This window comes from Sorex fumeus, unplaced genomic scaffold (genome assembly GCF_029834395.1).
Source record: "Sorex fumeus unplaced genomic scaffold, SorFum_2.1 ptg000033l, whole genome shotgun sequence".
Taxonomy (NCBI): domain Eukaryota; kingdom Metazoa; phylum Chordata; class Mammalia; order Eulipotyphla; family Soricidae; genus Sorex; species Sorex fumeus.
Window position 1 is genome coordinate 33,393,712 of NW_026606090.1, and position 14,908 is coordinate 33,408,619.

The 14,908-nt window shown below is 38.9% G+C and overlaps 1 protein-coding gene across 1 annotated transcript in view; it reads right to left on the bottom strand.

Moving 5' to 3' along the window:
- Positions 1-14,908, bottom strand: part of BMP5 (bone morphogenetic protein 5) — a 134,994-nt gene that overhangs the window by 19,310 nt on the left and 100,776 nt on the right. The window contains exon 4 of the mRNA XM_056116892.1: positions 3,172-3,366. Within this exon, the coding sequence (XP_055972867.1) occupies positions 3,172-3,366 (195 nt within the window). The remainder of the gene's footprint in view (positions 1-3,171; positions 3,367-14,908) is intronic.

Consider the following 14,908-nt stretch of genomic DNA (forward strand, 5'->3'; position numbering starts at 1 on the left):
ACCTGTCGCAGAAGACAAAAAAATTAAAAGAACTCTTTCTATTTTATTTGTAATTATTTATTTATGTTACACAGATGTTTGAGTAATAATTGCAGCAGGACTGATAGGTTTAAGTGATTTAGAAAACAATGATTATTTTAAAGACAGAGGGAGAAGATTGATGAGAATAAGGTAAAGGTAAAGGCCCTCCCGTTGATCGTCGATTTGCTCGAGCGGGCCCAGTAACGTCTCCATTGGAGACTTTGTTGTTACTGTGTCTGACATATCCAATACTCTCGGTAGCTTGCCGGGCTCTCCGAGAGGGGCGGAGGAATCGAACTCGGGTCGGCCATGTTGGCCGCTTGTAAGGCAAACGCCCTACCGCTGTGCTATCGCTCCAGCCCAGAATAAATCTTTCTCATTTATTGTCTGTTCTGTCACCAGCTCATCCAATCTGCTTTTTTAAGTGCTCTGCTTACACTGATCTTTAATAAAGAAGAGTACATATTTTACAAATCAACAGATATTTTCCTAAGCTGCGATGCTTTAAAAGTTTTCTTCTCCTAAGAAATGTATTTAATGAAGATGATTTTCTGAAATAATATATATCATCATTTTCATCAAAAAGTAGTTTATGAAAAATGTTTTGCAGCCTGAATTATACAAGTTACTTAATGGTATGCATAGTAAGATTAAATCACTTAAGGCTCTGGTAGATACATTCTCGTGGACCATGGGTCTAGTCTCTTTTTCTATCAATTAATAGATTAAACTTCAGGCACAATGGACTCTTCTTAAAATTTGAAATATTTTATTGATAGATTCTCTGTGTGGTGTGTGCATATGGACATAGAAAACAGCTCTCCTAGACCATCATATGTCCTATTATTGAGGGCCAGAAAAAAATTAATTTGAATGATCCAAATGTTTTATTTGAAATACTAAAAAAATATTTTATGTTGGATTAACGTGGTTACCCAGTCCTATTTGAGAGGACCTCGGGAAGTCTGCTCAGCTAGTTCAGTCTGGGCTAATTTTTGCTAATACAGTCATTTCGTAATTTTAAATTTTTATTTCCAGCTTGATTTTAATTTGAATTGAATTGCTTAACATACAAAGACAAGACTTATTTATTTTTAATGGATTACTAAGCGATTTACTGAAGAAACTTTTTGGAAATGCTAGAAATCTTGCCAGATGATTTAAAAGACCAAAAGAAAGTGTATCCAATGGGTAAATTTATTATGGCTACCTGATTTGCAATATATTTGCAATACCCTACTACAGAGAACTGGAAACTCTCCTCAGGTAAGTTGTCCACTTGAGCACCTAGGCCAGAGGGGTCCCTGCAGTTCTAGAAATGCAGCAGTAGAACTCTAACCCAGGACCAGCACCAACGCAGCCCCTCCTCACAGGTACAGTGGCGATGGGGGGCATGGCCTCTGCGGTGGAGGCCACGGCCCAAATTAGTTTTCCCTCTAACAGGGCTTTGGACTCATATCTCAACTCCCATTACCTAATTCTTATGAGGACAGTCTGGCTATCCCAAACACATTAGGCCAATAGTCTACTAGCCTGTTCCAATCAATACTCCCAAAACTCACCAAAATGATGACAAACACAAGAATCCGAGCAAACCTATGTAAAAGAACACATCCCCTGAAGCTGTACTAGAGGTCCTATATCAGACACAGAGAAGCACCAAAGAGGAAGTTAGTATTCTAGAAGGGGAGAAGGGAGACTACCATCAACCGAGCCCTTCCAGAATCCTTTATTGCAGCGAGAGGAGGACACCGATAGTGAACTGGAGGGTCCCACCTCCATACTACCACAGCAACATGAAGAAACAGCGCAGATCCTCACCACAAGGAGGGGGTGAAGAAAAGAGCCCAGACGCCTCAACAGGGAATACCCACAAATACAATCTCTCTGATAAAGAATTCAGAGACGAAATGTCCAAGGAACTCATCAGGAGGAACAGATATCCAGTAAATTAAAGGAGGACATGAAGAAAACAGTGGAACAGACAGCCAATAAAATACAGGAAAAAATGAGAACAGAAATAAGAAAGCTACAAACAGAAGTGTCACTAATAAAGAACTTGGTAGATGAAATTAAAAACTCAGTGGATGCCCTCAACAATAGAATGACAACAGCCGAAGGAAGAATCAGTGTGCTTGAAGATGAGCTATAGAAAGCATCCAGATTACAACAGATGATGGAAAATGACCTCAAAATAGCTCAAGGGCGAGTAAGAGACCTAGGGAATGAATTCAAGAGAAACAACATAAGAATCATCAGAGTTGGATGTGGGGAGAAAGGGACTCTCTTTCACTGTTGGCGGTAATGCTGCCTGGTTCAGTCTCCTTGGAAAACAATATGGACATTTCTCAAAAAAACTAGAAATTGAGCTCCCATTTGACCCAGTAATACCACTTCTGGGAATATACCCTGGGGCCCCCAAAACACAGCAGAAACACCATCTGCCCTCCTATGTTCATTGCAGCACCATTCACCATAGCCAGAATCTGGAAACAACCTGAGTGCCAGGCGGACAGATGAATGGATAAAGAAACTATGGCATATATACACAATGGAATACTACACAGCTGTCAGGAAAAATGAAGTCATGAAGTTTGCCTATAAATGGATGGACATGGAGAGTATCATGCTGAGTGAAATGAGTCAGAAGGAGGGACAGATGCATAATGGCAGCATTCATTTGTGGAATATAAAAAATACAGAGAGTAGAAGACTAATATAAATGGCCACGGAAAACAGGGGTTAGGAGGACTGGTCAGTGGTTGGAAATAAGTACAAGTGAGTGTGGGTCTGAGGTTCGGTAAGATAGAGAAGAGAACAGTATGACAATAATAGCCAGGAATGATGACGCAGGGCAATATCTGAGGGTTAACTCCAATCATGAACAGTTTTGTAAGGGTCTACCTCACAGTGATTCAATTAAAAAGTTTCCAAAGAAATATATGACCCTACTATTTCTCTGGCTTATTTAAAAATTGTCTTAGTTTATGTGGGCCACACCCAGCAGTGCTCAAGGCTTACTCCTTTGTGCCCAGGAATCACTCCTGGTGGTCTTTGGGGACCATATGGGGTGCCAGGGATAAAACCCGGGTCTGACGTGTGCGAGGCAAGTGGTTTACCCACTGTATTACCGCTCTGACTTTATCTCACCTCCAACACTGGACATTCTGGAGGAGTCCTGATGAGAGCTGGATTTATTTCGGCTTTGGTTCTTTCGTTTGTTTGCTGCTCTCACGGATCGGAGAAGTACCTCGCTTGCTTTGAAGAAGGCCACCATGAACGGTTGTTTTGACTGAGGTCCATGTCTTCCCACAAGACCGGCAGACTTAATGTTGATACTGCGTCCTAGAACACAATGCACAGCACTTGGCTTAGAAATGTTGTGAATGAATTTGAGACAACTTTGAAAATAAAGAGAAGCTCTGAAATATATCAAAATGTTGGCTTGACAGGTTAGAAAATCTTGTAACACAAAAATTTACTGTCACAGAGAAATATCCAGGCTTGCTCTTTGAAAAAAATTTTAGATTATAAAAATTTACTATTAATTTTTTTATTTTATTGAATCATTTTCTATCATTCTTACACCAGAGAACACCCCCCAGATGCTGCTCTCCCTGACTGCTACTTCTCAGGCCCACTGGGAAATCAGCAATATTTCAAATGGAAAGGGCTCACTGGAAATATCCACATGAAATAACAATTTTGAAAATATTAGCTATGGGCTCTTCTGCATTATTTGCCCTATAATTTTCTCTAAGTGATAAAAGCCGAATGGCTGGGAGACTGTTTCTACTTCTCCAGCTTATTTCAAGCCTTTCAAGTGTTAATTAGTGCTGAGAGCCTCCCCCTTTCACCTCTGGCCTATGCCCAATAAATTTCGCTGAGCTGTACTCTACTTAAATCGCTTCATAAGTCATTCTAGAATCTTCTGCTGGGCATGGAGGCGTGGCCTTAAATTCCAGTGCTTTCTTAAAGAAAAGAATTTTGAAGCAAATAAGGAAATTTCAGAACTTGAGTTCCTCTGAGACACACCTGAATTTTTATTAAGAGATTTTCAGAAAGTGAAAACCAAGCCAGATGAAAAGAATTTCCAAGGGATATTTGGGGTCACCTTTGTGTCCACACCAACCTCAGTTCCTCATCGTCTGAGCCTGCTTGCTGGACAGCAGAGAGTAACCTAGGTCTGGGCAGCAGAGGGACATCAAGGTGTCCTGCAGACTAGAAGTAGATGCTGATAAAAATACTTTTTCTCACTATTTGGACGGTAAGAATAATAGTCATAGGAGTGCATTTAGAATCATGCCAAAATGTTTGGCACACTTGTGCTAAGTGTAGCAGGTACTATTCTTCTTCTCCACGTGTACTAGGTATTTTTCTAAGTTTTCCACACATTATTGAATTGGGTCCTTTGCGTACCCTAAGACTTAAATATTATAATCCTCCTCTTTTAAAATTCACTCCTGTTATGCACTTCTCATTTACAAAATTATCAGAAAAACCATTAGCCACGTAACTTATAAAAACAAAAAGAAAATCTAGCTCCAAAAATATCTCTCAAAGAGGATGAGCCGTTTAAACTTAAACTATAAATTTAGTTGAGAATCACTCAGAACGCAAGTAAAATTTATACTTTAGATACAAAAGTTACAAAATCTTTTTAAGAGTTTGGAATCATCATGTAGTTTGAAACTGGGCATGGTTGGCTCTGCCATGCTCCCTGAGAGGCTTACTTGTTTCCTGAACTTATTTACTGAGTAAGCCTGTGTACAACCTCAGTCCGTTTAAGACCAGACCCACCTCCGAAGAAACACAACAAAAATGGGCCTTGAAATGGCATTCGTAGCATTTTAGCAAATAAACTCTTGCTATGAACAAAGTTTATTTTGGGCATAAACACTTTTGTGTATACTTGCATTGTGCAGAGACTTTGTGCTGTCAGAAAAACGAGATTGTGTCATGTGAGGCTGTGCAGCTGCAGAAGGGACACTGCGAGGCTCCTAGTGGCTCTCATTTGGGGGAGAGGAAGAAAGAAGCAGAAAAAGAGAAAAGCAGGAATAAGAAAAAGGAGAGGAGATGCACGTGCTGTTTCAGGAAGCTCCGCCGTTGTCAGTAGTCATTCTGCGATGTCCTAGGATAACGTGTTCAGAGCTTCTATATATGAAAGTGAGCATCTGCCTCACAAATCCTCCTATATTCAGTCCGACCCAAAAAAGAACTTACAAATAATCAAAGCAGTAAACCTTATACAAATAAGCATATAGGTTTCTCTTTTAAATGCAAACTTACAGTGGCTCTATGCCAGAGTCTATATTTCTTAGAAAAACTCTATCACTGGCAGAAATGAAAGAGGCAGTTTGATTTGTGGTCAAAGCAGTTTCCATTCTACTTCCACTGTAACAAATGTATTAATTCAGCTCAGACTTCCTCCTTCTGGCAGCCCTTTTGCTGTAAAAAGAGAAATTAGAAGTTCTAGCCAAATACCATACCTTGAACTGACCCACTTCAATACATAAACACTTTTACAACATGTTTATTCAGGTGTAGCACTTGAAATTGGTTTAAGATGTTTCAAGTGACAGAGAGTTCAGGGAAAGACAAAAAAAAAGAACTTAGAAAGTTAACTGTTATGGAACAGAATAACTGGCAATCTGTTCGTTTATTTTATTTATTTTTCTGTCCTGTAGACAACATAAAGGATTTGTTGAGCTTTTATTTTTATTTTAATGGAGTGTTAATTTAACAGAAACTAAATTTCTACTTGTATACATTGATGACTGAAGAAATCATTTTAATATATAATCTTTCTAATACTGAAATAGGTTGCCACAAGATGTTCACAAATGGAATAGAGTAAAATCGGTTTTCCATTCATTACAACACATACTCTTTTATAGTTCAGTAAGCACTTAACACAAAGTTCCAAGTTTCCCTTGCTTTGCAAGAGGGTTTCTTTTATTATTATTCTACAGGCTTTCAATATTTTAGGTTTTATCTGTGGAGAAATAGTGCTGTTTTCAAGATTTATGTTCTGAAAACTGTAAGGATGTGTGTATTACAAATATAGGGCATGCGGACTCCACAAAGGTGGATATTGTGTGGGGCAAAGTACCCTTTAAACCAATGTGAACTCCCTTTAAAATAACTTGTGATATTATTAAGTTTCCTCTTGGTTTCCTTTTTACTTCAGCAATGAGGTGACTATTAAGATTCCATAAGTTAGTGCTTGCTCAGTTCCTCGGGTCTAGAACTACATTATAGAGGCATTAAATATTTGACCTACTCTTTCAGACACAATACATCTAACTGATTCTGTTGACAAAGTCTTCTGAATGGCTGAACAGTTACTTTTATTGGCAGGGCTAATGGGAGTTAAGATTATATTGCATACGAAAACAATGGATCTTTTATAAAATTTCCTTGAAAAGGCTGTTTTATCATTAAGTGCAAGTTATGTTTTATCTATTGCAGATATGTCTATATATATCTTCTATCAGAATGCTTTACGGACATGTATCTGATTCCTTAAGTAATCTGATTGAAGAAAAAATGTCGGGAGGTATGTGTCATCATAGATTTACTTGGCAAAGCTGGGGATTCTTAATGATTTCAAGTTTTTCAAGTATGGGTCAATAATGTAGATGACCCACTGAATATTTAGTACAAATAAAAATGGGGCAGGATAAAGAAGAGTATTGAAATGAAAAGTTTGAGATAACTGCAAAAACAAATGCAGGCTGTGAAAATCCCCACCTGGGGCTGTGTAAGCCCCACCTCTCCCGAGTGTGAGGATTATACATGTGGAAGGATGTTCCCGGGCTCTCCAGGCGCCTCTCTCTGGACACCCGCTTTTGGTGTCCTCCAGTCGCTTCCCCACCCGGGACAGCCGTTGCCTTGGACGGACAAAGGAAGAACCAGGGCCAAGCTGGTTGCTGACCAGATGCCGTTTATTCCATCTCTCATCTCTCCCGTCTCTCTCTCTGCTACCTCTCCTCCAATCCCCCCTGCAGCAAGCTTCAATCAGTTCCTTCCACAATCCAACAGCCAATTCATTTCTCCATGCATTAGTCCCCCATCCAACAATCCCACAATCAATCCATTTCTCCCAATCATCAATTCCCTTTTCTCCCTGCAGTCGCTCTCTTTTATCATCTTGCCACACTTCCCCACGGGAAACGTGATCAAAGGTTTTTTTCCAGACTTCCAACCACGTGCAGTCCACAAGGCAAAATAGCCCTTAAGCTGTGTTTCTCCTCTCCTTAGACCTGCAACTTAATTCACATCTTGAATTATCCTAATATTTACCATTCTGTATGGACACAGTAATAGACACTTTTAGGCTGGTAGGGTGACTCTCCTGGGTACATCTCACCACAGACTCAGACTACAGTGCTCAGGATGGATCAGTCATTCCTAACCCCAGCAGGGTCCAAATCCAGTTATTACTTTTTGGATCTTGACATAATTTGTCCCTGACCAAGCTCTTAACTTATAGTTAAGCATTAGGCACTTTGGCCAGGCCCATTTCAATGCCAAGGTAGCTCATAGCTCACCACTTGCCCTGGGTCCAGCCAGTCCCTCATCGGGACCCTGCTTTTGGGGATCTATAAAATAAGGACAACTGAGGCTTAAGTCAAGAGAGCAGATGTCCAGGAGGTATATTATCTGGAGTCCATCAACTCCCAAGCCATAGGCTTGTCTTTTTAACTGTCTTCCTGTCTCCATAGAAAAAGGAATTGCTCTGAAATAACTAACCATGCAAAGGACATTAGGGAGAAGAGAAAAACAGTATTTCCAAGTCAGAGTCTGATCAGGAGACAAAGGTAACTAACGGGTTGGGGGGGCAATCAACAAACACAAGCTCCCAGCAGCCAGGGAGGAAGGGTAAACCAACCGTTATCCTACAGATAGCAACCCCAAATCAAGCTTAGTCACAGTATGATTCAGACATGTCTGAGGATAGTCTGAACATGGTGGGTGTTTAGGCTGGTAGGGTGACTCTCCTGGGGACATCTCACCACAGACTCAGACTACAGTACTCAGGATGGATCAGTCATTCCTAACCCCAGCAGGGTCCAAATCCAGTTATTATTCACAAGAAATATTTCCAAATGAGAATTAAGCAACTGTAGGAGGATGAACCCACTCTAAGAAAGAGGCAGATGCTGAAGCATGGCCCACCTCACAGTGTATCTGTGTCTGGTGATTTTAAGTCTATAACCAGTGTTCATTTTGCTGTAGCTCCAATGATCGAAGAACTGATTCCTAGAGAACAAAGTGCGATCAGGAAAAATCAAATATAATAGCTTTACCCAAAGATGATGGGAAATGCTAGGGTGTAAGCTAGCGTTGTTCCGGAATCTGGCTATTGCTGTGGCCCAAGTGGTAGAGAAAAGATTCTCTGTGCAGTTCCAGAGTGGTGTCTGAGTGATTCTACCTGAGGACTGGAAGGCAGTGATCAGTGTATAGCCCTGAGATTCTTCCTAGATCAGCATTACAGAGTGCTGGAAGAATTCTGAGATGCTCTCAGTGTTCTTTGAGAATGGTGGCACTACCGGGTGGGCTGAGTAGTAAACTGAAAGCGTTGAGTATTTTAATGTACACCAATAACTATACTAGCATCAGTATCCTTTGTGGGATATAAGTAGCTCTTCTAGAGAGAAGAAAGTATGTGAGAACTGCCAAATAAGGACATAACTGGAGCTGCAGACTCAAGACTTCTAACTCTTTATGATTTTGAAGGGGTGGGGTTGGATATCAGAGTATTGTATTCACATCTGTTTCAAGACACAACCGTTGCAAACTTACAGTCCGAGAGACGATAGGCTGGCAAATGAAAGAGCCATCCCAAGTGCACTGGTTTTGTATTTCAGACCATCCTTTTTGGAAAATGTGACTTTCAAAATGTTTATTTCTTTAAAAACTTGATTATTAAAGGGGACTCTGACATGAAACAGCTCGCTAGAGACATGCTGGTGGAAGGATAAGTGACTCCACAGATGAGCACTTTAGTTTCCCTCCAGAATACACAGTTTGAAAAAAAATTCACTTGAGGATTTATCAGTCTAAACATTGATATCAATTGAAGATGTTAGCATAAATTTCGGTTTATGTTCTGTTCCTATAAACCACCCAAAATTGACTGCTTAACCCAAAACACCTGTGATGGAACTTGAATACAAATCACCTCTTCCTCATTTTGAAAAAGGCCTACAGCATCCTTTATGGTCTATTTCATAAGGAACGAATTAGTAAACTGCTTCTCGTTCAATATCCCTGATCTTCAGGAATTCTTAATTTGTGATTAAATTTGATTCTGGTACTTATAATTTCTGTGGTTCTAAATTATATTGGAATATATCTCTTTTCTCTTTTAAGGAATGTGGGGAAGAGAGAGTTTTGTCTACTCAAATGCCATATACTGAAAAGTACTTGGTACAACTTTAAATTAATAACTACAAATTCTGACAGATGAAAATTTACAGTTTCTAGCTCTCAGTTGAAGAACAGTTCTATTGTCAGATATAAGCACATGGATGTGAGGTTTAGCGAAGCAGTACTCATGCTCAGAACTTACTTGTTTTTAAGATGGTTTGAATGATCTTATAAACGTGGACAAAACCCAGAAAGTCTGTGAAACTCACAGGATATCCACATTTGAAAACATTTTTGAACTTTATAATGCAAGATATTAAGAGGTTTGAGTGAAGCTCATAGTAATTCTGAGGTTCTATTTAATAAAAGCTTCTTTACACGGTCCTCTTGTTGATCCTTTCATTATTTTCCTTACACTTAGTTAAAAAAAAGTTTGTTACAAACTTTTTACTTTTTTTTAGATATATACTCTATACGCTTTAGAATATATACCATCTTCACAATTCTATGTTCAATAATAAAAGAGATTAAAGACAAAAGGAACAGATGTAAAAAGTAAATAAAGACATGTGAGACAACAAAGAACACAGTGGAAGTGTGAAATCCAAGGAGAAACACGGTGAACTTGATCCTGATGCTCCGATCTGAACTGTGAGTGAAGATTATTTGCAAATAAGAAATGTGGCTGTATGGCTGGTAACACTGCAGGAGGAGGACTACTCCTCTACGATTGTTATCTGAGAGGGGTCGGGTGCTTTAAAGGAGGAAGAGAATTAAAAATCAAACCCTAAATTCTCTGCAGAAAGAACTGTGATGTCCTAGTTTGAGACAGGGGTGGCTGTTCAAAAAGAAAAGGGGTCTTTGGTGAGAAGCACTGCTGACGAAGGCGTAACGGGAGAAAGGCAGAAAGAGCAGAAGTTTGTGCCTAGTTGTGGAAACGGCCCAGAAAGCTCCAATGTTTTATTGCACGGAGGGTGGGACTGAGGTGATGGAAAAAAGATGAGTTTCCTTCCAGGGGACATCAGTCTGAAATGAAGAGGCTCACTGTCTCAAGCATGACAGAACAACAAATGCTTTTTCCTGGGCCCTATTTTCTGCCAGTGGAAATATGAGTTTCATAATAAGAATTGTAGTTTACCCCCACGTAGCACTGGCTTTTACTCGTTCTCTTTATAGAGAACCTCCCCCTGAGGCCCTACAAGCTTACAGAAATCATCTGTCACATGCCCCCAAAAGCCTGGTCAGTGGTTGGTCTTACAGCCCTCATTTATTTTAAGAAAGCAGAAACATTCTTTTCACAAAACTATTGGAAGAGTGAATTATTTTTAATCTTTTTTCCAGTTAGGCGATTTAAAAATAAAAAAGGATGCGCGATCCTTTTAAATCATGGGAGATTTCAAACAAAACTATAGCAAAGTAGAGTTTTGACAGAAATCAACCCCAAAAGTCTTTTACAACTATTACTCTGTGTTGCGATGTCAGCAAGAAGTTTTTAGGCATCAGTTTCATCTTATTTTGTTTCATAGTCATTAAATTAACTTAATTTTATACTCCTGTATCTCTAGTAGAAGAAAATAATCCTGGAAATGAAGATAATGCAGTTACTTTATGGCTACTTAAGTGAAAGATTCTTTCTTATACATACTTATGCATTATTTAAAAGAATTTTTATCATCCAGAAAAGTACAGTTCATTAAGTGTTCAAACTTCCTTTTCAGTTCGGTACAGGAAAGGACCACAGCTACTTCCACAATTTTTAGAACAGCCCAGTACCACCAAAATGGAAGAGAAATCAATTATTTTGACACATAATAGGGGAAAGTGAAAAGAATACTTTCCAAAACAGGCAGCAAAAAAATGAAAACACTTTAATACATAAAATGTCTCCTTTTTTTTTTGGAGAAAACAACAAACAGAATTAAACCTTTGGACAATTCTTTTCTTTTCATACAAAGATTGTGTCACAAAATACCTTTTTTAATGAAGAGAAGAAGAACTTTTCTTCATCAGTTTACCAGTTCTGACTCTAGTAAGAATTGCAAACTGCCAGCCCTAACCAACCCCAGAATACCGACATAAGAGAAGTCACGATTACACAATGGACCTCTGAGCAGAGCATCCTTCTGAGTTGTCTACATGTAAAATAATAACTGGTCTCCAACATTGTGGTTACCTTTTGACTAACATGGGTCAAACAGCAACATAATATTTCATAATATAAGTAGAATTTTCATATATCTGTCAATTATATTATTGACAAAATTATCAAAATTATTTTCATATATTTGTCAATTATATTATTGACAAAATTATGAGAGAAATAATTAAAGTAAAATTCCTATGTAAATCCAGTTTGTTTCCAAAAAACAAAATGATGATGACTTTCAAAAAGGTGCAGGACGGGGCCCAGAGCGATAGCCCAGTGGAGAGGGCGTTTGCCCTGCACGTGGCCGCCCCAGGTTCGGTCCCCGGCATCCCATATGGTCCCCCAAGCACCACCAGGAGTAATTCCTGAGTTCAGAGCCAGGAGGAACCCCTAAGCATCACCGGGTATGACACAAAAAGAAAAATAAAGATCCAGGAGATTAAGTATTGAGGTTAGCTAACTCAATATTAATGAAGTTTAGACATTAACAATCAGAACCAAATACTGATCAACCGATCACTTTATTTATCATCGTATTTGCTCTTCACTGTATGACAATGTAACCACATTTTAAAATGGTTAGAATTAGACTTAGAGATATCAGGTATTTAAAACAGCCTCTCAACCTACATTAGTAATAGATTCCCATTAATTCCTGTATTTCTCGTTGCTGGGTTGGGAAGTGCTGCTCTTGTTGGAGTCTCTCCTTTCCACTTTCAGATGGAGGAGAGCATCTCTCGAACAGGACTGCCAGGGGAGAGTGTCGGGAAAGGACCATCTGCATCTGCTGGTTTTACTAAGTTCAAGGCAGAATCTTTCTAAGAAGGAAGTTAAGTTTCTTCAACATTTCTTACAGGCCTGGAAAGAGGGAGAGCTTTTCCCAATATCTAGTCCACTTGAACTGAAACTTCGACAGTACACAGAAATTAGCACGCTTCTCTAAGGAACTGGAATATATAATTACCATATCAACATTAATATCAGAGTTTTGCTTAAATTTAGTTATGAATTTGTATTAAGTAATATGTACCATAGAATACATGTTAATATAAATTTATGTGCATATAAAATGAACCTAGATTATATGATGAAGTGAATATGCAGAAGAAAGAACCAAGCAAGTTAAAGGTTAGAATGTATTCTCAGCATTTCTGATGATCAGCATGATTGGTTGCCACTTTCATACCTATTAATGGCTTTGACTGATGCTTTTATTTCAGTTGGATTTTCTCACTCCTGTGAGGTTATATCATGTGTGCCAAATTTAATTCTCAGCAGCACAGAACTATTGAGACTTCTGTGGAATCTACTTTGAATGGTGGTAGTCCATCTTGTTTCTTATTGCCCATTGAGATTTCTGGGTGAGTTGTTGAGTGCGACCTGACTCAACAACTCCCTGTTTGCTTCTCATGGCCAACTAAGAAAGAAAAAGGAGAGGGTCACCTGGATGTCCTGCATTGAGATTGGGATGTACATGGGGCAAGCAGCAAAGCTACCCCAGCATCAAAATGGGACAGTTTAAAAAGCATAAAAGCAAGGTCTTGATGCAAGCCATAATGATTTAGGAGACAGGACATGTTGGACCAACCTCGGGACTAGTCTGGAATTTATGGTTTTGCTGCCCTTGGAGCCCAGAGAGCTAAATTTTGGAACCTTTATCTATAATTGTGTTTATCCAAATAACTACAACTATTAACAAGAAGTAAACTTAACTGTCTAATATGTACAACTAAAGGGAAAGAGAAAGCAATATACACGTCCCTGGGAGACATAACATCTCCTTGAGTTAATCCCCCCAAGAGAACTGTTTCTGTTGAAATGCTTTACCTCTGTAAATGATCAATCACACCTAAGTGCATTCCTATACTTGAATCCCGTCAGATGTTCTAAGTATAGTAACAGCTTTGCATTAAACAGACCATTTTGGCCATCTGTCCGTGTCCCCCCTCTCTTGGTTCCTCTGCTGAGGAGGCTGGGAGGGAGCTCTCAGACACCAAATGCAACGTGCACTCACACTTGGAACTCACTTAGGAACCAACACGGTTTCAAAACAAGTGATGTAAATTCCAATCCTTTCTCTGCTTCGCACTTAAAAATTTTCCTCTGATGTTGTACGGAAGATTACACATTGCGACTGCCCTTGGGTACGGACCTGGATAGTAATTCCTATTCTCAAATGATCGCTTTTCTGAGTACAGCCCAGCTTACTCCCCACTTGACACTTCTCATGCTGGATGCTGATTAAAAGCCGTTTCTTCCTCGTGTTCTTCGGCTCTGCTGCTGTTTTTTGCATTGTCTCTTAGAGAAATGTGTGTCAGTACAAGTCCAAATTACCATGGAGAGACAGAAAACTCCAATGATGAGACCAAGACGAACCTACTGTCTTTTCATCGTCCAAACTTGGTATTACCGTGAAAATAGTTACACCTAGAACCATTAGTAAAAGCAGAGCGAGAGCTCAGAATAGGGAATATTACAAACAAGATCTGGAAAATGTTCTTGACGTTGGCATTTGTTTGGCGAGATCGGTGCCTCAAAATTGCTGTTCTTAATTAGAGAAGATCAGAACCAGAAATGTAGATATAAGCCAAATTCTTCCTTAAGGGAATATAAAAAATGGTAAAATATATCTTTCACCAGATAATGAAGCAAGACTAACTCCTGTTTGTCTCTGCTTACTTTAAGTCACTGATTTCAAAATGCTTTTTTAATGTTTTTTTTTTAGTGTGAAGTAAAAAATTTATGTTTTACACGTGGCCCACATTCAAATATAAACATAGTATAAGTTAAAACAAAGAAAATTGCCTTTGAAATGTAGTTTTAAAAGACTGTGTATATAATGGTCTACCAACCGTTTTTAATTCATTACTGAAGATATTCTTTATCAATCTCTATTTTTAAAGGAGAATTATTTTCACTCTATGAATATTTCAAGACTAAACTGGTTAACAGAGACCCATTTCAGAATAATGCTTGAAGAAAACACAGATATACAGAAAAAGATATTAAAAAGAACTAGGATCATGGTTTTTCAACTGAATATGGGTACTGGGCATCACTTTAAGGCCATCCACAATCTGAAATGTTGGAAAGGCAGTCTTGTTTGACCCTACTAAGCTCTGTGCATGTCAAGCACTGTCTCATTAAAAACATGCTTCTCTGCCAGATAATTATCCTTCAATTATTTGTAGTTCAAAAAAATAGCCCTAAAAGTTTCTCTTCAAAACACTGTTCAGGTGATTCAGATTTCTTTGGGGTTGAAGAGCAGGAACTCATTTCTAGCTCTGACAAACAACTGGGGACAGAATGGTGAGGGGACAGGTGGCTGACTTTAAAATGACGGTTTGCAAAATATAGGAAATTTTA